Source organism: Pollachius pollachius (assembly GCF_949987615.1).
Source record: "Pollachius pollachius genome assembly, chromosome: 14".
In the NCBI taxonomy this organism is placed as follows: Eukaryota; Metazoa; Chordata; class Actinopteri; order Gadiformes; family Gadidae; genus Pollachius; species Pollachius pollachius.
This window is the reverse complement of record NC_136947.1, coordinates 18277627-18301129: the sequence shown is the minus strand read 5'-3', so window position 1 is coordinate 18301129 and position 23503 is coordinate 18277627. Positions and strand designations below refer to the sequence as shown.

Here is a 23503-nt window from a genome sequence, read left to right as displayed (position 1 = left end):
TGAAAAGGTTTTGAATTAATTTACACTCACACTCTGGCCTGCGTTATCTTTTGAGTTTCATCAGTATATTTAATATTTATTCTGCCTTTTGTGTTTATTATTATTATCATCTCTTGTACTGTCGCACAGCCTGTTGCTTTGAGCTGTCCTAGACTAAAGTGGTTTGTTTCTGATCTTAGCACTCTACAGCCAGTAGTTTAGTTACTTGGCGGAAAGAAAAAAAAACATGTCCTTACATTTCCTTGAATTTGTTGACACTACCTAGGTTAAGATTTATTCCTGTACCAAAGTCTTACGGTGTTTTCAGTGTATTGAATACTAGGTAACCCTTTCCTGACCTGTCCCCTTTTAGGGAGCCTATTAAGACTGATAAGATATGATGTATTTCTCTTACTACTCTTTACAAAATGCAGTTTGGATTATTCAACCCAGCCCAAAATGATTTTGAAATTGTACATTTGAAATTGAGCTCACAATGTTATCATATCCGCATTTTCAAATAACACAATCAGTATGAAAGAAACAACAATGTAATCGACGACCAAACTCTGCATTTTATGAAGACATATTGTACTGCTCATTCCTCCCCTTGTACTTTGTCATTTAAATAAATTAAGTCAGCTTGGATAAAATTAATATGGACGATTTATTTCCATAAAATACAGTACAATGAATGCATTGATATACATTAAAGGTATTATTAGATATTTTACCGAATGGTGATTATTTTTTTTGTTTATCAAGAAAACAACTGAATGAAAAATATCTGTACATCAGTAAGAGTGATTCTCAGAGATCAAAGGCCAAACATCTCTTCCGTAGCGTTCCAGTACCGTGAAGCCAAATCACCTAAACCCCATCACATACGCCCTTTTTTTCTTTAAAAGCCAAGGCAAAGCAAACAATCCGTCAAGAATCAGTTTACTGTTATTCATCCGTCACTGTGGCATCTCTGTACAGATCTACAATATGTACAGTCACTGCGCGGGCCAATCAAGACCAACTCTCAACACACCCTGCTCTAAGAAGCCCCTCCCCCTCCATGCTCACTCAATCAGAGAAGTCCTACTCACACTGTGCATCAGACAGGAAATAAATCAAATATATATATATAAGCTAATCATGAGCGAGCGACAGAAAACAAATAGTGCCAAATGCTCTGCTAAGGTTTGTCTCTCTGGAGTTGAAATGTTTTCGTTCGTTTTTTTTTTTTTTTTTTTTTTTTACAAATGCTCGGGGATGGGGGGGAAGCGTACACATAATGGGAGAGCATTAGAAGATGCATGCAGCCACTGAAGACGCGCCTCGGGGCAGCTCCTCTGCTGCTACTTCACCCCCGCCCCCAACCAGTATCTTTGTTCTTCCGTTTCATGGCTCCTCATGTGGAGTGCTTTACAATGAGTGTTTGTGCGTATGCGTGTATGTGTAGACGTGTATGTGTATGTGTTTGTGTGTGTGTGTATTTGTCCCTCTCTCCCAGTAGTAGTAATGGTGGTAGTGGGGGAGGAGGCGAGAGACGGTGATCTGCAGGGGCCCGCTCTAGGGGGCCGGCGTCTTGGCGGGCTCCGCCTGGTGTATGCTGACCACGCCCGAGGACTTGAACTTGGGCAGGTGGAGGCCGAACTTGTTCTCCACGCCGGCGAAGGTGGCGGCCGCCAGACGGTAGCCGCCCACGTGCTCGGCGTGGATGGGGGGCAGCTCCGAGATGCGGGACTTGGGGGTGGGCTCGGAGCCGGCAGGACGACTTGGAGGGGGGGGAAGAGAGATAGAAATGATGTTTTTCCCAGAGAATTGTACATTTAATGTCTAGGGCGACGTCCTGCTGTAAGGTCCAGGGTTCATGACCTCCATCACAGGCTGAAAGGGCTCTGGGTTTGAACCCTAATGGACCTAACCCAGTAGAATTCTGGGGGCTGGCGGGCTTACATTGGGGGGTATATCAGCCCACTGCAAGTTTATGCTAAATGACCAACTGAACTGTAGAGGCGATATTCTAGATTCTACTTACTGTCCGCCAAAGTCCACATAGAACCACCTCTGCAGGAGCTCATAGGTCAACAGAGTCACACCGAACTGAGGGGAGGACCGGCACACACGAGCTGGGGAGGGAAGAGAACACACACACACACAGGTCATCCTCCTCCTCCTCCTCCTCCCCATCACCATCCACAGGAGCGAGGTCCGCATGAGCACCAGCGTGTCTCACCTCCGGCTCCCTTCCACAGGGCTCTGAATCCCTCCTCCTGCATGATCTTCCTGAAGCAGTCGATGACGCCCGTGTAGGTGGTCTGCCCTGCCCTCGCCGCCACCTGCAGCCGCGTCTTGATGACGTCCGCGGGGGTCACCAGGGAGGCGGCGGGAATACCTGGCGTGGATCAGCGGCGCAGTCAGTTGGCAGTCAATCCTTGATTGACATCGCTCGGGTTCATTAGTATTTTGGGTTAGGGTCAGTGTTGTAGGTCTGGTTACCAATAATAGACCACAAGCAGGTCATTCAATTACATTCTAGATCAAACTCTAAAACCTGGACCTTGGCATTACAAATACCATTATCATTACAAAGGTTGTTTTATGAATGACAAATAAACATACTCTTTCAATTTTGAATAAGATCACTCTTCAAGGTAAGTTATATTGTCGCTATATCTATGTTTAATTTGCTTTCTTTTTTGAATAAGGTTACCTGCAATGGCGCCGGCGGTGAGAAGCTGCAGCGCTCCCAGCCTGCCTTGCTCATCAGCAAACTCTGCCTTGACGTGGGCGTACACCGGGAAGTATATGGCTGAGAAGGGGATGTCTCTCAGGAAACACGCTTTGGCTCCCTGGACGGGCAAACACAAAGAAAGAGTAGAATCAAGAGTGTGAGAAAACAAAAAATACTTTGAAATGTGAGGCCAGGGGAGCCAGATGCCAGCAGGGTTAACCCCTGATGTACCTTGTAGAGGCCGAAGAAGCCCAGGTCGCGGACCACGTTGAGGGCGCTGACTCGGGGGCCGGTGGTGATCTCTCCGGCCACCTGCAGGCGGATCTTGACGATCTCCAGAGGGTTGGTGAAGATGACCTGGGAGCCCCCGGCCTTCAGAGAGCGAGAGAGAAGATGTTAGAGAGCTGCCAGGTGGAAAAAACGCACTGTGGCTTTAAGGGAGCAATTTGTCACCTCGGTTGTCATTGGTTATCAGATTAATAATTAAATATGTATAATCCTATTATAAAATAAAGCCTGAATACAAGAGTTCAATCAATGCTTTCTTTCCTTCTCTTGGTCTGGTTTCCTCGTTAGTAGATTCCTTTTTGTGTGCTTGAACAGAAGAGACCCCCAAACCCCCACAGGGTGGGCTCTACTTACACATGCTCCCGACAACACCTCTGCGATGAGAGGAATGGAGCCGTCTTTGGTGGTGAACTTGTCTCTCACAAAGTCATTGACCTGCAGACAGGAACACACAGTGAGTGGTGGGGGACTTCATTCAGACAGGCTGTCAGGGGGACGGCTTGAGGGGAGAGTGGAGGTTAGGGAGAGGTGAGGGGACTCACCGTGAGTTTGATGGCCTTCTCCGGAGCCACGCCTATGAGCTGGGGGACCAGACCTGGGGGACAGGGTCAGTCAGGGGACAGCAGCGTTTGAATTCAACGAACACCAAGTCACACAGGGGCAGAGAATTATTAGAACAAAACAGTTCATCAGAGACTAAATCAATACGATATTTCGGATTAAATTAAGAGTCTTGATGCATAATTCGGAGCAAGAATTGCTCATCCATCCATACAAGCAACTTTTTGAGAATGTGCTAGAGGTTGCATAAGGTATAGTAATTTGCATTTATCCAGGTTGCAAGCGATACAGGGTCCTACTGGAATGATATACAGTGAGGGGGCCAATGAAGGAGAGAGGTTGGAGAAAGTGCAGAAGAGGTAGAAGAGAGGAACAGCAGAAGAAGAGCCTGAGGCCGGCGCGGCGGAGCCTACCTCTGTAGAAGCCGAAGAAGCCCTCGTAGCGCAGCACCTTCTTGGCGCAGTCAAAGCTGTTCTTGTACATCAGCTCTCCCACGAAGGAGCCCGTGGACCTCTGGTTCTGCATGCGGGTCTTCACCAGGTCGATGGGGTACACCGCCGTGGCCCCCGTGGCTGAGTGGACACACACACACACACACACACACACACACACACACACACACACACACACACAGGCGTCAGACCACATGACGGGGGGCTAGATGGGTTGTCTGAGCCCGGTGTTGTGTCTCTGTCAAGGGGACATGGGGAACGGCGTGGGCCAGTGGGACTGACCTCCAGCGATGGCGCCCAGGGAGAACCTGTAGGCAGACTCCGCTGCTTGGAGATACACCGGCCTCGACGTGTCCCCCTGGGCCTGGGAACACACATTAAATAAATGGTTGTTATGTCAGCTCTTCAAGTTAGCGTGTCTGCAAACGTATCTAGCGGATAGCACTCACTCACTCACTCACTCAATGCAGACACATGACCACACACCCAGTACCTGTTTCTGGGCCTCCACCAGGTGGTAGGGCAGAGAGCCTTCCTCTAGGGGGGCTATCCTCTCGATGTCGGCCAGGTTCAGACGCCTAGTGAGACCCACAGGATGCAGAGCCACCTCGACATTAGGTGGCGTACTAAAACAGTTTGGGGTCCATGCATATTCTGTTTGCCTGTATTTCATGTTAGGTTCATGCTTTTTGATAATGATGATGATGATGATGATGGAGACGAAGAGTGTTTCTTACCCAGAGGCGGAGTGAAGCCCGGAGAGTTGGTACAGGATGTCAATCTCCATCGGAGTGACCTGGCCGAACTTGTTGGCGGCGTGGACAAACTCCTCTACAGGAAAACAGGGAGAAAGACATTTCATCAGTTGCCATGGATACATGACACCAGTTGCTATGGATACTGCCAGATAAAGAAACCGTCACCGTCCCCCAATCTTATAAAATCTTGCCACTGTGTGTGTGTGTGTGCGTGCGTGCGTGCGTGCGTGCCAATACCTTTGGTGACCAGCGTGTCCTTGCGCGTGCCGGCCAGTGTGCTGTAGATCTTGCGGATCAACTCCATGTTGTTCAGGAGGGAGTTGAAGGCGTTGAAGTAGGAGAAGCTGACCATGTGCGAGGTGTTGCCCCCTGCAGCCTAGAGAAGGGAACAGCGACTTGTTATCACTAGTGGGGAGGGGAGATCAGCCACTGAACAAACAGGGCCGTTACCCTTTCACTTTCAAACTTATTGGTGAAATATATCGGTTTGACATTTAGCAATGTTGAAATGGGAACAGATAAGAGAACGGAGGGCAATCGTACGGATAAAGTCACGTGGATGAATCAAAAGTGAGCGCCCCCCCCATACCCATGTCACACCTGTCCAGAAATAACATGGAGGGCAAAAATTACAACAAGGCCCAGATGAAACCAGAAACCAAATTGGTCTCATAGTAACTTGAGTCGTAAATCTGCACAGTTTAGTTTGCAAACCACACAACAGTGAAGCCCCCTTACCGAAACCAGGTTCTCCTCCACAAATGGCGTGAGCATGTGGTGCCGGATGGTGGCCATGATGTCACTGAAGTCCATGGCGGAAATGGCGCCGCTCTTGCCATTGTCCTTCTGGGCAAATGCCTGGCGGGCATGCTCCAGCTGCAGCTCCTACACAACACACCACAGGGCCGGTCGGTCAAACACAGGAGCCCAGAGCCACACAGCACGTCTTTGGGCCAATGTGGGGCTGATATAAGACATTAATGCTCACTTGGACTAATGCTCACTTGGAAGTCAGTGTAAGAATTTACAGTATTGTAAATACTGTGTATTTAGTGTGTACCTTTACTTTTACAAGATCCCATATTTTACTTTTTTATATATGGAGTATTTAAAAGTGTAATATCTGATATGTATATATATTTTGTATTGAGCTTTCCTATATATTTTGACTTAATTGTTCACCCGCTTCTGCAATGTAAATGTTTTTTCTCATGCCAATAAAGCTTTTTTTAATTGAATTGTACGTTTATGTCTATGTTCTTTGCAAAGCCCTGAATTAGTTAGGGTCTTAACGGCTTCAGAGGCCATCCCCCCCAAAAGAGCAAGGAAAAACTCCTTCAATATGTATGTACATAATGGCATTCCTATGTGTGTGTGTGTGTGTGTGTGTGTGCGTCTGAGACCCAGTCGTACCTGTAGGAACTGGGTGAACTCCAGGTAGCTGAGGCGTTTCTTGCGGTCGTGGCCGAAGTGCAGGCGGATGAACTCACAGTCCCAGTTGAAGGGAATGTGGTGGTGCACCGTGGTCTGGCCGAAGATATCTCGCACATTCTCTGCATGTTCAATTAGAAACGTACCCATGAGCCACGACAAAACACAGCCCTTCCATCCTCTTTAGTCAAATAGCTGCCTTGATCTGCATTTACGTCACACGTTAAATACACAAGTCCCCTGTTGTCTAAGTACGACAAAACGTGTGTGATTAACATCGGAAAGAAGAAAATCCACACGTCGAAGGCTAAGTCTTAAGATAATCTGGTCAACAATCACATAATCATATTATAACAAAGTCACATTATTGTCACACACTGAAATCCATCACCACAGCTTTGTTACATCGCAGAAAACCAAAAGGAACACAACGGGGCCTTGTAGAACTCCATAGTTAACTCAGGGTGTGTGAAGTACAGCAGAGAGGTAAACCCACTTTTCTACTGGACACATGAAACACGTTTCTCCTACCAAAGGAAATGTCTCCGGTTCCTGTCTTGTCAAACAGCTGGAAGGCAACTATGAAGAGGGCGTCTGGGACACACAGCACCGACTCGAACGCTAGGAACTCCTGGAATGAGATCAGTCTGAGTGTGTGTGTTTGTGGAGAAAAGACAGAGAGACAAACAGGTGTTATACTTTGTAAAGAGATCATCAATAGCCTTGGTTAGACGGAAAAGGATGAGAATGATAATGCAATGTATAGTGATGATTATGAGGAAAACCTTTGTTTTTTTTTTATTGGAGTATATTTGCCCAACCTACAGTAAAAATTTAAAAAGGACTTCCAACCCTTCCTCTTTTCAGATGTAATGATTAACCCACATAATCAGGACTCCCTTAATTCATGCACTAATCATAGAATAATAAAGATAGCCCATGAGATTTTAGATTTATTATATCAGTAAGCTGACCTAATAGCGATCGTGGATCAGACAAGACCCACTCCAACTTCAATTAGCGATGATAAACACAACGTGAAGCTCTCTCTCTCTCTCTGTGTGTGTGTGTGTGTGTGTGTGTGTGTGTGTGTGTGTGTGTGTGTGTGTGTGTGTGTGTGTGTGTGTGTGTGTGTGTGTGTGTGTGTGTGTGTGTGTGTGTGTGTGTGTGTGTGTGTGTGTGTGTGTGTGTGTGTGTGTGTGTGTGTGTGTGTGCCAGTCAGCTTTTGTGTTGGGTTGTGTTTGGATCTACCCGTCTTTAGTGGTGTCTGCCACTCCAGCGATGAGTTGGACAGTTTTGGGGTTGTGGTGGATTTGCGTGTGCAGTCCCAGGTACTTCTGGACAAAGTCTCCTGGGGTCATTAACTTCTCGCCATCCTTGTCTGCTACGCTGGCATACTGAAGGAGGAGACGACAACACCAGAGGGTTTCAAGCTTGTGAAGCGCACCCTCATAAAATACAGCCTACACAGACACAGGATATCTGGGGTATGTGGGGTAAGTAAACATTTCCCTATTATGTGGTGAGGAAACTACTAATTTTAGCACTTATACAACATTTCAGAAACACTACACTGCAAATAAGGCAACAAAAACTTTGCATATGCAAAAACACACACACACCCCCAAGGTCTTTGCAGGCGAATGCATCCAACATAGCCACGCACACGTGTTTGCGTGTGAAGGGTGTGGGTTTGTGTTAAACAAGCCCCCACTAGCATCTGCTGACCTCCACACAAATGTCTCCCCAGCAATAAACCCATGCAACCTTTAAAATTCTCCACCTACGTCTCAAATCACTGCTCATACACAAAGCACAAGGTAGTCGGATTGGATCCACTGAGACGAAACGTTTAATAATTATATAACAAAGTGAGCCAAATACCGCCACACATAGAAAAAAAGCAAAAGGGGAAAGGAAGAAAATAATAGCACAATATGCAACCTCCTAGCGATGGTTACAGTCGTTGCAATGACTTTACGCAACCAATCATTCATGGAAAACATGACTTTCGAAGGCAATTGTAAGTAGCCTGCAAGACTAGCCTTCAAATAAACCCTAATTTGCTTGAGAATTGGACAATCAAACTGTGTGGGAGCACAATTAGGATTACAATTACAATTAGGGCATTTAGCAGACACTTTTATCCAAAGCGACTTACATGGTTAATACACACATTGTCAACCATGCAAGGCGACAGCCAGCTCGTCAGGCGCAGTTAGGGTTAAGTGTCTTGCTCAGGGACACATCAACTCAGCTAGGGGGAGCGAACTAGCAGCTTTTCGGTTACAAGACAACTGTTCTACCTCCTGAGCTAAGCCAATGTAATATGTGATACTTCAGATCCTGTGACACAACCTCAGGAGACCTCAAGTTGTGAAATTGGTTGTTGTTGAATCATAGTTGAAACGATATAAGCAGTAAGATGAATATATCTTAAGTTATTAGATAAATCGTACTTACTTTCTGGAAGATTGCCTTGAGCTCACTTGGGTCCGCTCGTTTGGTGGATTGTATCTGGAGACAATTCACAATAAATTGATTTAGCATGTTGTCCAAACTCTGCAGAAATTCCATGTATCATCTGCGAGGGGAAGCGGGGATTCATATTCATAAGCGGGGAGCTATGATATTAATCAAACAACACGCAACACCAAGCTCAGAGCAGCTCAGGGTTGAGGTCTCCTTGAAACGGCCCCAACCTTGAGATAGCTCAGCCCTCAACATCGGGCTCAAAGGGACTCAAACGACAAACTAAGGCTACAAACACTGTACCGTGAGGTGGCTATAAGTGCAATAACCAACCAGACAGCTATAAAACCAAACAATCGGAGCTAGTAAAGGCTAGCCGGGGTAGCTAGCGATGTAACCATTCAGATGGAAGAGGACACAAACCGTACGCTGGATTGAATAGTTTTAGCTCCAAGAACCAAGAAGACAAGGACGAACACAGGGGAAAAGAATGGTTTACACGAAGCGAAACCAGCCGAGCCTCGATCTTTGATCTCATCGATCAGCCTGACAGCTGGTTAGCAGCACAGCGCCTAGCTGGAGGTTGAGGATGTCTCATCAAGGCCAGCCACCGCCGGGCGTTAGCCCAGTGATGCTACAGCCTCCCGACACACACTATCTACTTCTTTTGTACTCGAATAGAGCCAGTACCCCTATCTTCACCGTTCACACGCTACAAAACCACCAGAAACATGCAGCAATTTGAAGAAAAAACGTCAAAACGGTAATGAGAGCTCTGCCGAAGTCACCTTGACCGCCATGCTGGTGTGACGTCACGTACAGTGACGAGCGAGCGGACGATGCGCGCGCTCGGGGTGTCGTCTTGTTGTTGGCGAAGAGAAGTGTGACACATGATGGGGGGTGAGGTGCTAGGTCGAGGACGCAGTGTCGGAGGCGAGGGGTCACATTGTTTAGCCTAATGTGTAACCAATGTGTGTGACCCAATAGGCACAGACAGGTTGATGATCTGCATGTCTGTCTACAGTATAGTGTGTAACCGGGTCGAGGTAAACACCCAGACGTCATGTTTCAACACTGGGAAGATGATGTGAGTAGGTGCTTCACTTTCGAGGAATGCACCGAATAGATTATGCTGCTGATAGTATTTTTTACGAGTGGTGAAGTGATTATTAACTTTAATGACATTCGTAAGGTGTGCGTATAACTCTGTCAGTGTGGTCTCTGATATGCTCACCTATATCTCGATAAATGTCCAGGTCTAGTGATGAAACCAAACCCTCTCATGTCCACACAACACATGCATATCTATTGGCATGATTTGTTGAAAAGATAATATGTTATGCATGTCTGCATGGATAACGTTTTGCACATGTATGCCTATATCTCTTTCAAGTGTTCATGTGTACACAGTTCACAATGTGCACGTTTGATAAATTTCAGCCTATTCAATGACTGATCACAGTTGATACGCGTATTAATGTATAAGGTGGCTGTCAGTATGTAGCAGGTCTTACGAAGGCATAGGAATGTGTATCCATACATGACTCGAGATCTCACCTGGCTACTACTACTACTACTTTTAACTACTAATAATTAAATTGTATTAACACATTTTTTAAGTGCAATTGTTTTTCTAAAATAATAATAATAAAAAAATATATTACCTATTAAATTGTACTGTTTATTTATTTGTTAAGTATAATTGTTGTTCTAAAACAATAAAAAAGATAATTGCTGATGTTTATAAAAACGGGTATTTCAGCCTGATCATTCGTGCTCGTATCCATAGCACGTGACTACTTGTTGTATGACAATATGGCGGCGCCCTGTGTCGCTGGCTTTGCTTCGAAACCAGGTATGGGTAACGCACACTGTTCTCTATCAAACAGGAATGATTGCGTTTGCAATATCACAGCATCTGTCGAATCTACCTGTACAACAGATACATTTGCAGATATAGATGCAGGTGACGCGTGTCAGATCCGATGTAAATAGCTACTACTGCTTTGGACTGTTAGTAACGCTACTTAAACTCATTTTGTGCAGTATTAAAACTAAAATCTATATTGTATTAGATTTTTCAAAAGTAAATCGTCCTTACTACGAAAACGGCTTGTCGTATAGACAAAGGCAGCAAGTATGGAACTTCTCCACCCCAATGACAAAACGCGCTTGGATTTTTTCTTTGGCCTTAGTCCTGTCAGATGGTTATTTCTGTCTCCAGGGCTGGGAGGTTCCCTCCGGAGAGCCTGTGCTCTGTGGATGAACGGTCCTGCTGTCCCACGTCAACAACACAGGCGGTTCTTCTGGCGGAAGTGGAATAAATCTGATTATTCTCATAATGTTGTTCGGCCGGCTACCGTAAGGCCTGCTTACTCCGTTCCCAAGGTACAAATTAAGGGAACAACTATTTGTATTTGAGGGTTCCACCTTGCCCTGTGAACAATTGCAAAGACACTAGTCTTTTAAGTTACATTCTATTAAAATACCACTGTCATAGAAATTTAAATACTTTCGTTTTCACTTGCTTCATGAATGTTTAGTTTAAAAACTTTTTACACAATCACAACTGATACTAGTCATGTCATGTTAAAACAGACCACTAAAGTTGAACTAGATCACTGGCAACTAAAATATCCAATGATCCGTTTCTCTCTGGATCCTTTCCAAAGCACATCTTGCGACCTAACTATATTGGCAAAGCAGCGGTCCCAGAATGGCCAGACTATGTAGAGCTCAAGGACCAGGAGCAGATCGCAGGGCTCACCAAAGCCTGCCAGCTGGCAAGACAGGTGTTGCTACTGGCTGGACGTTGTCTCAAGGTTGGTCATATGCTTGCATCCCTTCATTTGTGTAATAAACTAGATGATATTATCACATTCTCAATTAGTATCACATATGTTACGATGTGAAAAAATGAATTTGTAGTAGTTTGTATCTTCTGTAAAAGCCCATGGCCAAGAATACAAATAAAACGGTGCCTGCTAGAATGCAACTGTCTCTCTGTTTAAAGGTATAATGCATTTATCCTGTCGTTGTTGTTTTTAGGTTGGCATGACGACCGATGAGATAGACTTCATAGTCCACCAAGAGACAATTAAACACAATGCATATCCCTCCCCTCTCCGATACGGGGGGTTCCCCAAATCAGTCTGTACTTCTGTCAACAACGTGATCTGTCACGGTATACCGGACAGGTACACGCACACACACACACGCTGTGTTGCAATGCTGCCATGCTTGTTTTCAGATTTTGAACTAGTGGTTGACCCAAGATAAATCTCATTGTGCTAAACCATGGTTATTTCTTGCAGCCGTCAGCTCCAAGATGGAGATATCATTAATGTTGATGTGACTGTAAGTCGATGTGCCTTTACTGGTGCTACCGCCACACATGTGCACAAACAAAAGTCATTTGAATGTTGTGATGCACAAGGTTCCTCTGTCTATTATCCTGTCTTTTTATTTATGCAGGTTTACTTTGAGGGTTACCATGGCGACACCTCAGAAACCTTCTTGATTGGCCAGGTGGATGAGCCCGGCCAGCGGCTGGTGGAGATAGCGAAGCGCTGTCGAGACGAAGCCATCGCTGCTTGCAGACCTGGTGCACCGCTCAGTGTGATAGGGAACACTATTAGGTCTGCACACCTAACTACCTTTAAATGCCTATCATCATTCTTATCTTAGTGCCATTACTTACACCCTTTCTTATTTTCCTTTTCTCTCTTCCTTCCTTACTTTTTCCTACTTTTCTTCCATCCCTCCTTTCTTATTTACTTGCTTACACATTTCCTTCCGTGGCTTGCCTAGAAAATGCATGCATGGATAAAGTGTGTTACTCTATAATTTGTGAAGTATTTAATTTTCTTTGTCTAATGTCTTGCCGTGCATTTTCAGTGAGATAGCCCTCACAAGTGGCTTTGAGGTGTGTCCCTATTTCATTGGCCATGGAATAGGCTCCTACTTTCATGGTCATCCTGAAATCTGGCATCATGGTAAACTTTTATTTTTATTCAAAATATATACAGGATTTATGGCTTTTATAACTTCCATTTAACCTTGTTCCCTTTTTCTTCATAAGCAAATGACAATGACATGACCATGGATGAAGGCATGGCCTTCACAATAGGTTAGTCAAGCTCATGTGTTGCTTCATAATATAATGTATGGCTGTGAATGTTGGAGTTCACCTTCCTCTGATTTGCAGAACCCATAATAACGGAGGGATCTTCAGAGTTCAGAATCCTGCGAGATAAATGGACAGCAGTTTCTGCAGATGACAAAAGGTATGTTTGTATAGAGTCTAACAAAGAGATAACAGCTAACCATTGCTGAGCAATCACGGTATCAACATCATTCTACAACCACAACTAACAATAGATAAGGTATACCGTTTTTACACTGCATCTCATAAATGAGATGTGAATTTTGAGATGTGACGTATACATTTGCAGGTCGGCTCAGTTTGAACACACAGTGGTCATCACATCTGATGGAGTAGATATCCTTACCAAGCTTCCAGAAGAGAGCAGTCTGTGACCTGAAGGAATCCATGGTTCCTGGCCTGGATACTAATATTTAGTGTGTATGTGTACAGTGAGTAAATTTCAACTTGTATGTATAAAGACACAGATAAAGTATCATTATATTGTAACTTTCATGCCATATGTCTCAATGTTTTTACTTTAAAAGTGTTTTAACAATTTATCATTTATTAGACAAAGGACAAAGTGTATGGTGGGTGTACCTCAAACCATAATAACTATAGTTTAGTTTCCTTCATGCCTGTGGGCTTTGGATAACTTCATGTGTGGTTTGTTTTTAAATGGTGGATTATTGACCACATTGACAGGTCGGGCCTTTCAGCAGACGTTGATTATCTGTCGGCTGGACTGTCTTGCACTGCTGACCTGCACTACAGTAAGGCAGGCATTTTGCTGACTGTATCCCTGAGCAACGAGTCTGCACCCCAAAATACCGGGCAGAAATGGCACTAACTACATTTTTTGAGGAAGAGGATGCTTCATTATGTCATTCAGTATTATGCATTGTTGGCACACTGAGTAACAGAAATGTCCCTTAAATCAGAAAATGAGCATAGTCAAACCATGACTTCTCATGTATAAGGTTGATAACCAATGTCGAAAACATTCAAATAAAGAGGCTTTTACATCCCTTTCCTTTTGGGAACACTAGCTTCACATATTCAAAATGTAATGACGTTGAATTGCTCCTAGTGGCCCACTTGCAAGTTCACCAATCAGCCAATAGATGGCAGCATGACTATATTTCAGCATAGACATAACGAATAGGGTTTCTTATGAATAGAATTGGCAAGTAGCACTTAGGTAACTACTTTGAAGGTTAATAATTTTGCAGAGTAAAACTAATCAACTCCCTTTCTATAAAGTTGTTTTATGATGTCCATTTAAATGGTAAAATGTTGATTCCGTGCTTTAACTATCATTCGTAAAATGAAAAACGTACATTAATTACGTAAAACATAATCCAAGCTTTAGGGCTATAGGCTGGCATAAATATTTGAAAACACTGCACTCTTACCAACCCCAATAAAGGTCAGGATTGGTTGGCTGAAACCCTTCAGCCATGGCCTTGAGGCAGCATTCCTTGGGCATTTTTCATTTTTTCTAATCTTTCTTGTCTGCAGTTGGATTTGATAAAGAATAAGTTCCACTGTTTCCAGGTCCCTTCTCATTATTCTTATGTGAACCCTTATTTCCCTTCATGTACTTCAGATTTACATGCCAACACCTGTTCCCATGTTAATCAAAATAGGTTTACTATGTATGAGGCCATCAAGTCTGGGGATCTATCTGCAAAGCTTTCAATTTGGTGAGCTGTGTGTGTGTGTTTGTGTGCGTGCATGCGTATGTACTGTAGAGCATATCACAATGCCAGTTAAAGTTGTGCAGGAAGGATTAGATAAATAAAGGTGGGTCAGCTTATCTCATATGACTAGGTTCAGCTAAGGAAATGATTCACACTCTGTCTGGAGAAGGTCTACAGTAAATTATCCAGTAATCCAGCATATAGCCAAGTCATGAAACAACACAATATTTCAAACATTTGATTTCACATTCCAGGCATTTAAATCTCAAAACACCTCAAAACAATTTTCTGTGGAGGTTCTGTCTCGTCAAACAAGACAACATTGCGCATGATAACTCATCCAGTAGGATATTGGGTTATGAAGAACAGGGTGTGTGTGAGTCTTTGTACAGGCACGTGCATGTGTCTTCCTGTGAGTCAGTAGCAGTGTTCAACTATTCATCGTGGTCTCCCTCCATGTTGAGACTTGGCTGCGGACACATGAGGTGAAGGGAGGCTAGGCAGGAGTTGGGACAAGTGAGAGTTTGTGTTGTTTTTTTTTTTGTTTAGTGCAGTAGAAGGCTGTGTAAGTGTGGATTTCAGAGAGGGAGGGATATAGGCGGGATACAGAAGGGCTTTTTGGGTGAAGGGAGTGGTAGGGCGAGGTGTCGAATTGTGGAGGAATTCTCTCTCCTCTGCAAGTTGGGACACATCCTCCTGTGGTGTTGTTTTTGGTTGTTTCGATTCCTATAATTCTTTGCTCTGCTGTATCTCATTCTGAACCTGAACTTACAGGCTCTTTATTTTAATAACGTTTTTTTTACTCAGCATTTGTCCTAATGTTATGATAGCATTAGGACATTATTAGACTTTTATCATTTCTATTGCATTTTCTCTTCATAAATGATACATTGGTCCCATATGTGACTCAACCCCCTGCATTGACATTGTAGGGCAGATCCAATGTATGGAGGATTACATCTAGGAACCCCCCAGTATTTGCCACTGTTCTGTAAGCAGTTTAGTGATTGGGTGAAATCCTCTTTATAATCCACTCTAACAGTCCAGGAAGTGTTGAAGTAATGTAAATACGTGTGTGTGTGTGTGTGTGTTTATGTCTGAGAGAGAGCATGCATATGTGTGCCATTATTGCTATTTATGGTTGACACTACCTGTGATATATTACACTCACTTGTTACAATTGACCATGGGAATGCTTGGTTTCCTAGGTTACTGGTGGAAATGTGTCATCAACAAGGTACTAGCATTCCAAGTATCTGTGAAGACAGGTTTAACACATACGTACGCACTGACAAACAAACAGTAAATATATTGATCAAGGACAGAGACAAGTGAAGGATCCATGATACTGGGGAAAGTAATACAAGAACTTGCTGTAATACAGAACAGTAAAACACCGCAAGGTTAGAATAATATAGCTTGGTACACAAGGAACAACCACACTGGAATAATTTAGTCCAAATCTGGCAGGCGAGCACAAGGTTTGATCAGAGTAACAACTTTGGTTGTTGAGAGAAAGCTGAGTCAATAGCTGCACTCTGTACTGTACTGAAGCTACACTTGAAGCTAGTATTGTCACCTTTGAAGGCAGAGGTGGAATATTCCAGGTTCAGAAAGTAAAAGTTGTGCTCTTTTCCCTTTCTTTTTGATCCGCCCATTAAATATGTAGGCCTACCACCTGATTCTGCTCATCGGGCCGAACTATAGTTGTGCCAGTTAGCAAATCCCTGTGGATCACTTCACATCAAGGGAATAACTCTTACTTTCTGAGCCATTTGGCCAATTACTTTTTGGTGACGTTATCTTCCTCTTAATAATAATAATTGATTGAATTTATGTAGTCATTAGTATTTATATGGTCACTCAAAGACACTTTACAAAGAAAAACAAGAAAACTAAATACAGAAAAATGCATAATAATAATGCATTGCATTTTAAGGTGCTTTTCAATTCTCCAAAAGATCTGTATAGTGAGTGTGTGTGTGCTGGTAAATGAAGGGATAGTTTAAAGATATACATTTTTAACGCATCAATTCCACATTTTACCTTATTGTTGGTTGCAGAAGTATACAATACCTTCTTTAAAGTGGACAGTAGAGGCTATGCATTACAATAAGGGCCTGTCTCTCTGTGGTCGCATGTTACAGTTGACCCACAGGAATGCATTATTTAAATCAATGTCACCAGACTCAGGGCTGGGCTTGCCTCTACTTGATTGACACTTATAAGGTTAAACCTTTTCTCTTCTTCCCCAAGTAACTCCCTCCCTTTTGACACTATGGAAATGTTTTTTGGTGTGGTACATACATAGGGTGGATATGAAACTTGAACCAGACCATTACCGCTCTATGATCCTTCTGCATAATGGAGGCAACACATAAAATCTGTGAAAATACTTTTCTAAGATCAATGTTTGAAATGTGTCTCCAGGGTCAAATACATGTGTCTCGTTGGCTTTTCCCCCCAAAGAGCAAAAGGGTGAGCTACAAAATGATGAACTACATGGCAGTGATGTGCAGAAATGTGTCAGTATTGGCAGATTTGTGTTTATTTTACCACTTTTATTACCACTATATTAATGATAATTTTACAGGAAACATTATCCAGCAGTGAATATTGGCATCTGTAGCCCTTCTCGATCTTCTCAACAGTGGTCTGGTGATACTTATGCCGCTTCCATAGATGCATATAAGTACAGTCTCAAAGGAAGTTTAAATAGTGCAGAGCCTTTAATGTCTGGATTAAGGGGGTGAAGCCACACCAGAAGCTTTCGCACGCCTGGTATCTTCTGGTTCTGCAGCTTTTATCTCTCTCTCTCTCTCGTCCACCCCCCTGCACACTGTGTTTGTTTCTCTTGGTCTGGGCCAAACAAACCTGTTTAACAGCTGATAGGGATAGCCCTTGAGCTTGTGCCTGTGTGTGTGAGTGCGTGTGTGTCTGTGTGTTAGAACTCATTATACACCCAGCATGTGTCTAGTATAGTTCTGTCTAATACAGTGTGTGGTTGGGCCCAAGCAGTATCAGAGCAGGATAAGATAAGCCTCAAAGCAAAGCATTGAAATCTTTTTTAGGACTTGTGAGCAAAACTTCATTTCACATCTTTTTCCACTGACAAACGCAATCCTTTACCTAATATCGCATCCATATGAATAGAATACCTGACATGACCCATATTAGTATAATTTATAATAGTCTCTTTACCTTATATAGTACCCATATGAGAATAATACCTTCCATAACCAATATTCGTGACTTTAATATCTAATAGTACCCAGAAGAGTATAATATTTATAAAACCCATAATAGTGACTGTAATATCTAATAGTACCAATACTAGTCTCTTTACCTTATATCATACCCATAGTAGTATAATACCCATACCAATAATAGTGACAATAATATCTTACAGTAGTGACTATAATATATCACACTACCCATACTAGTGAGGATTATATCTTACAATACAAATAATAGTGACTTTAATATATAACAATATCCATACTAGTGAATATAATACCTTAAACTGCCAATATCAGTGAGTATTATCCTACAGCAACCATACTAGTTAGAATAATATCTTACAATACTGTATACTTCACCAGAACGAAGGAAGTATACATTTTGGTTCATGGTAAAAAGTGATTATCAGTGTCCTGAATCTTCAGCTAGATGGTTTTATATTTTCGTAGATTGTTTGAAAGATACATTGTTGTACAACTTTCCGGTTTGAAGTCGAACAGACACTGACACTTTTGTATTGAGTGAAGATTTGACCATTTCAGCTCCAGTACATCCCCTCTTTCTCTCACAGAAACGGCTCAATACAGCATCGATCTCTACAGCACCGTCAGCAGACAACTTGGGGAAGGTTGGAGTTGTGTGCATTCAATTTCAACACCCCATGCAGCGGCTCCAGGGATTGCATTGGCCATCTTCTACCATCATCACCACCACCACCACCGCCCCCACCACCAATACCACCACATCGACATCAGCACCACCACACCAATAACACCCTGGTTACCACCACCACAACCAAACCATCCCCACCAACGGCACCACGCCAACACCACCTTAAAAACCACCATCAACACCACCACCCTCTTAACAACCACAATCACCCCCATAACTTGCTATCCTAGATCCGCCATTCAACGTTGTTGGAGTTTGTTGAGTATTTTTATTTCCATTAAATCTTGTGTTTTATGGATAAGACATGTGAAGAAGTGATCACATAAGTGAGTCAACATTTAATCTTGCTTAACTCAAAATGAGCTACAAATGTGACCTCTTGCACAAGTAGGGATAAACATTGATTAAGGATTTAGGCATTTGACGCATTGATTAAGGATTGAGGCAGTTCCAACAAGTGAGAGAATGTTGGGCGCTGTTTTGCCAAAACAACCAAGATACTGGCAGCCTCGGTTGCCAGGGTACGCAAGCCTCCCTTTTTATTTGAAAAAAACTATCAAGAGAATTACACAGGCACGTGCACAAACACACACAAAAACAAAGATACACACGTGCACAAACTCACACACTCGCCCACACACACTTGGGGTCTATTCTAAGCCCACCTGCCAACAGGGAGACCCCCTCTTAACAATACTTTAACCTCACATTACATCGACTGGGCAGACGGGACAGTCCCATGCACGGAGCAGAGGGGTTGCGCGTATCTGGGGACCGGGGGGGAAGGGATTGGTAAGGGGGGGGGATGAAGAGAAGACATCCATTACCTCTTATTGATTGTAATCAATATGCTCTTTAGCGTGTGAGGAAGAGTCAGTGACAGCTCACTTAACTCTGTGTGTGTGTGTGTGTGTGTGTGTGTGTGTGTGTAGGCTTGAATTTGCTTGCAATGTTTTAAATATGAGACTATGGCTCCTTCTAAGAATGGGGATCAATACTGTGAATAACCAGAAAACCCTGGAGAATTGCAAATGAGAGGTTTGTCCCCTCAATGTCACTTGTTTGCTCACTGACAGCTCTTTCTGTCAAACTGTTAACAATGCTAAATATTTGAAATTAATAACAGGCAGTTGTAAATCATCTTCATCCAGTTTGTTTGTGTTTGAAGGACAGATTAATGTGTATTTCCAAACTCAGCATTCTCCTTGTTTTCGTTTTGATTTGCAGAATGTTAAAATTCCTCAAATTAAAGGGTGTGTTTGTTTCATCAATCTTGAAGAACCCCAGTCTAGCAAAATAATATAATGAGATATAATAAATAATGTATTTGGTTGAAGAGAATAACCAATGGGAGACTCTAATGACATCACCAACACTGTCATGGCATGTGAGTGTATACAATATAATGTAAATCCCTTCATAGTCTTCCTATGAGCTCGGCTTTGGAATCACCCCCCCAACCTTAAACAAAAGGAATGCTGGCGCAGTCCTCATTGACAGAGACGAGCCATGCGTTTGTAGGATTCCTCATCTGCTTCCCATGGTTTCAATCAGACATGCTCACGATAAAAACCGGGAGCCTGAGTCTAAAGAATGGTTGTCATTAAAAGTTATAGTGCACAAATCAAATTGTGGCTCAGTGTGGAGGGTTGTACATATCGAGGGCAGTAAAAAGGTTGTGAAACACCTAGTGTGTGCGTGTACCTGAGTATGTGTGTGAGTGTGCGTACGAGTTAGTGTTTGAGTGTGTGTGAGTATGTGTGTGTGCAAATATCTGTGTGAGTATGTGTTACCCCAGGCTATCTCTTTTCCTGCTGCGTCATAAAGTAACACTCCCCAGTTATAACACGGCACCTAATCTGTGCCACGCCCTCAGGTGAGTGTGCACTGCTCACACACTCACTCACTGGGTGTCTTTGTATACGTCCTCTCTTGGCTCCGAAGCAAGGGTGGGGCTGGGTCGAGTGAGGGGGAGTAGTTGGGTGGGTCTGTGTGGCGGTTCGCTAGCACAGGCTAGTCTGAGCTTGACAGTCGAGATGTAGTCAGCGCTTGTAGATGTGTTTGTGTGTGTGTGTGTGTGTGTGTGTGTGTGTGTGTGTGTGTGTGTGTGTGTGTGTGTGCATCAGAGAACTCGTGAAGGGTGACTTTTCAGGGCTTGGTTTACATGGCTCAACTCTTGAGCCTAGGGCTCTGGATTTTCTTCTCCCTTTCGTACGTTTCAAAGTGGTGCAAGCATGTTTTGCTTGAAGAAATATTATTTTCAGTGGAAGACAAGGAACACATCCATATCAAATGCTTTCATGTTTTTTATTGTATGCCTTCACATACCATAGTTTAACTGCACTGCATACTGTAAAGCTATTTGCTGTTCCCTAGGACCCCATAATAATGAGCAGTACAATATTTGTCAGCGGTAATACCTCAATAGTTATACATGTTATTGTATGTTACTATATAGTAATGTAGGGTTCTGCCAGAGAAGAGAGAATCTAATGTGTAAACAACCCCCCCCTGTAACCAAGCGCCCAGTCCTAACAGATCCATCAACAGCAGAGTCAACATCTCGGTGTGCAGTGTCTGTGTTTATTATGATGATTCCTGTGTGTTTGCGTGTAGACAGTAACCTTTAATTCTCCCTAGAGACAGAGAGAGAGACAGAGAGAGTGAGAGATAGACAGAGTGCACTCAGAGGTAGAGAGAGATCTGACCGGGCAGATTTCTCTCCCTCTGAGAGATGAAGGATGGGGTAGTTGGTGATGGATGGGGCTAAATTGGACAGGGGGAGATGGAGATGACAACAGGCAGTAATGTTAGAGGGAATGGAGGAGTGGGTACATTTGGGGATTAGTGGATGCAGGAAACACACAGTGATATGTTGTCATTCATGGCTGCTGAAAATATTGCAGAGTTTGCTGTGAAGATTGAAAGCCCACGACATATTGGCAAACAAATAATACGGTTGGATGCTCATGCACACACACACACACACACACACGCACACACACATGCACACACACACGCACACACACACGCACACACACACACAAACAAAAAAAAACACACAAAAAACACAAAAACACATGCAGCAGTCTCTTGAGCATAAATTGTCCATACTAATGAAATCTTCAACAAAGCCAAGCCCAGCTCGGCCTGTCTAACTACGTAATCCACCCACCCACGCCATGCGGTTTTCTCCAACAAATTTTTAATTATGAGGAATAAACTCACATATTATATTGGTTTCTGATGGGTGCTTTATACTTAATATACACACCATAGTGGGAAAAATACAAACTTGAAATACATTTTTCCCAATGACAATGCATGTATCATGTGATGTGGGCCCAAGTTAAAAAAAGAGATAGGTGAGATGCTCTCTTCTTAAAAGACAGAGGATGTAAGGAAGGTCCACACAGACATCCCTTAAATCCTGGCTCTCTCCCCGACCTTCCCATTGTAATTCATTTACAACACTTTGATTGGGTCAGAGGGTGTGTGGTGATAACATGGGTCACAAACACACATCTTTTAATTTTGTCTCCGCCTCTGTAAGGAAGAAAACCAATAACAAAGCTTAACAAGCGAACAATCTCTCCCTCATTCCAACAGTGCTCTCATCTCCTTCAGTTCTCTCTCTCTCACTCTGCCCCTACTACTCTACCCCTGCTGTGTGAGTGGGTATCCCGTTATCTATCTATCTCTCTCTCTATCCTTTCTTGCTTGCCCTCCCTCCCTCTCTTTCTTCATGTCTTTCCATTTCTCTGTCACTGCACAAAGCCACCGTTGTGTTCTGTAGGAGTTCTGTTGTGAGGGCAAGCTTTGGGTCAGAGTTTCATCCGCGAATGCCATTCCACAGTGAGGGTGAAGGGCTGTGTGTGTGTGTGTGCGTGTGTGTGTGTGTGTGTGTGTGCGTGTGTGTGTGTGTGTGTGTGGAGCTGGACCCACGTTGTGCCTTAATCTGGGGCTTTGGGAGAGGTTGGGGGGTTGATGATGTGACTCATCTAATGAGTCATTACGGAGGACACAGGCCTGTGGCCAGGGCATCCAATCTTCTGTCAGGATGTCATTGCCAGGGAGCAACACTCAACAATGATCATCAATCACCATAAGTCAGCTTGATTCCTGCTCTCTGTGGAGGGCGTTTATGGTGTGTGTGTGTTTGTGTGTGTGTGTGTGTGTATGTGTGTGTGTGTGTGTGTGTGTGTGTGTGTGTGTGTGTGTGTGTGTGTGTGATTCGTTATCGTCTCATTCAGTTAGGGCAGTCATCATTCGTCCATATTGTGCATATCAGTAGAATTATTTTTCGCCAGCTCAGTCATCGCTTCCTGTTTCGTGTGTCACGCATTTATTAGGCCATTTATAAGGCCAGTTTACTGCCTACACACTGGAAATGCACGTGCACGCACACACACATACACAAACACACACAACCACACACTTCACTGTTTCTTCTTCGTCCATCTCCCTCTCCACTTATGTCTTTGTCTGTTTGTGTGTGTGAGTGAGTGAGTGAGCTGTACATTTAAATGCAATGATGTTTAGTATCACTAAACTAGGAGTAATCTCCACAGTGTAAAACCCGGCCTGTATAACTCATCTGTAGTTATTAGTTAACATAATCACATAATACCCTGAAGCAGCTATTGATCACCCCATGGCTGACAATGCCTCAGGCAGCAATAAGTCCAGACCTTGTTGACCTCCTGCCTAAAGAACTAGATCAGAGGATAATTCAACACCATTCACTACAATGCAGCTTTTCGTTTTACTTAGTTTTCTTTAAGTTTAATATTGTGTATTAGTTCTATCATGAATCAGTTGGGTGGGGTTATTTAGTGTTATTTAATGCTCGTGCATTTGTTATGCGTCTGTGGGTATGTGTGTGCAGGTACTTGTGTGTGTGCGTTCGTGCGAGTGTATGCGTGCGTGTTAGTGCGTCCGTGGCGCGCGTGTGTGCGTGCACTTGCGCGTGTGTGAGTGAGTAAAGAAAGTATGAACGCGCGTTTCTGCGTGTACAGGCCTTTACCGGGAGGGGCGCGGCACAAGCTTCAAGTGGGCAGCAGTTTACCTCCCCT

At 43.6% G+C, this 23503-nt stretch overlaps 3 protein-coding genes across 7 annotated transcripts in view; 2 read left to right on the top strand and 1 right to left on the bottom strand.

Annotated features, from left to right (window-relative positions):
• LOC307086152 (dynein, cytoplasmic 1, intermediate chain 2a-like) overlaps positions 1 to 609 on the top strand; it is an 11410-nt gene extending 10801 nt beyond the window's left edge. The window contains exon 16 of one of the 3 annotated variants that reach the window (XM_079751240.1): positions 1 to 609. This exon is cut by the window's left edge and continues 795 nt beyond it. The gene's annotated coding sequence lies outside the window, so the exon portion shown is untranslated. The other 2 variants (XM_079751239.1, XM_079751241.1) reach the window with 2 other exon arrangements.
• An 18-nt stretch (positions 610 to 627) lies between these two features.
• On the bottom strand, positions 628 to 9533 carry LOC307086151 (electrogenic aspartate/glutamate antiporter SLC25A12, mitochondrial-like). Its single transcript, XM_079751238.1, has 18 exons — positions 9455 to 9533; positions 8658 to 8711; positions 7446 to 7591; positions 6726 to 6841; positions 6177 to 6316; positions 5502 to 5648; positions 5001 to 5139; positions 4743 to 4836; positions 4499 to 4583; positions 4288 to 4369; positions 3967 to 4125; positions 3535 to 3587; positions 3347 to 3427; positions 2936 to 3076; positions 2684 to 2822; positions 2207 to 2365; positions 2009 to 2099; positions 628 to 1744 (listed from the first exon to the last, which is right to left on the bottom strand). Exons 1-18 carry the CDS (start codon positions 9464 to 9466, stop codon positions 1540 to 1542), a joined length of 2043 nt encoding a protein of 680 aa, XP_079607364.1. The 5' UTR covers positions 9467 to 9533; the 3' UTR covers positions 628 to 1539.
• A 1372-nt stretch (positions 9534 to 10905) lies between these two features.
• metap1d (methionyl aminopeptidase type 1D (mitochondrial)) lies at positions 10906 to 14294 on the top strand. Of its 3 annotated transcripts, none has more exons than XR_013812436.1 (10): positions 10906 to 11054; positions 11339 to 11488; positions 11715 to 11863; positions 11981 to 12023; positions 12141 to 12304; positions 12564 to 12661; positions 12748 to 12795; positions 12874 to 12952; positions 13121 to 13262; positions 13519 to 14294. XR_013812436.1 is itself a non-coding variant. In XM_079751708.1 (10 exons), the coding sequence occupies exons 1-9, from the start codon at positions 10929 to 10931 to the stop codon at positions 13203 to 13205; spliced, it is 942 nt and encodes a 313-aa protein (XP_079607834.1). In that variant the 5' UTR covers positions 10906 to 10928; the 3' UTR covers positions 13206 to 13251; positions 13519 to 14294. The 3 variants fall into 3 exon arrangements, 2 of the variants coding, with proteins under 2 accessions (XP_079607834.1, XP_079607833.1); XM_079751708.1 differs by having other exon boundaries at positions 13121 to 13251; XM_079751707.1 differs by having other exon boundaries at positions 13121 to 14294.
• The last annotated feature ends 9209 nt before the right edge of the window (positions 14295 to 23503 follow it).

Bases quoted from the DNA above. Each gene is read 5' to 3' on its own strand.
- metap1d (XM_079751708.1), top strand. From the start codon at position 10,929: ATGAACGGTCCTGCTGTCCCACGTCAACAACACAGGCGGTTCTTCTGG. The intron at 11,055-11,338 runs GTACAAATTAAG...TCCTTTCCAAAG, and splicing joins CTGCTTACTCCGTTCCCAAG to CACATCTTGCGACCTAACTA. The intron at 11,489-11,714 runs GTTGGTCATATG...TGTTGTTTTTAG, and splicing joins TGGCTGGACGTTGTCTCAAG to GTTGGCATGACGACCGATGA.
- LOC307086151 (XM_079751238.1), bottom strand. The intron at 5,649-6,176 runs GTACGACTGGGT...TGTGTTGTGTAG, and splicing joins AGTTCACCCAGTTCCTACAG to GAGCTGCAGCTGGAGCATGC. The intron at 4,370-4,498 runs GTACTGGGTGTG...GTGTGTTCCCAG, and splicing joins TGGTGGAGGCCCAGAAACAG to GCCCAGGGGGACACGTCGAG.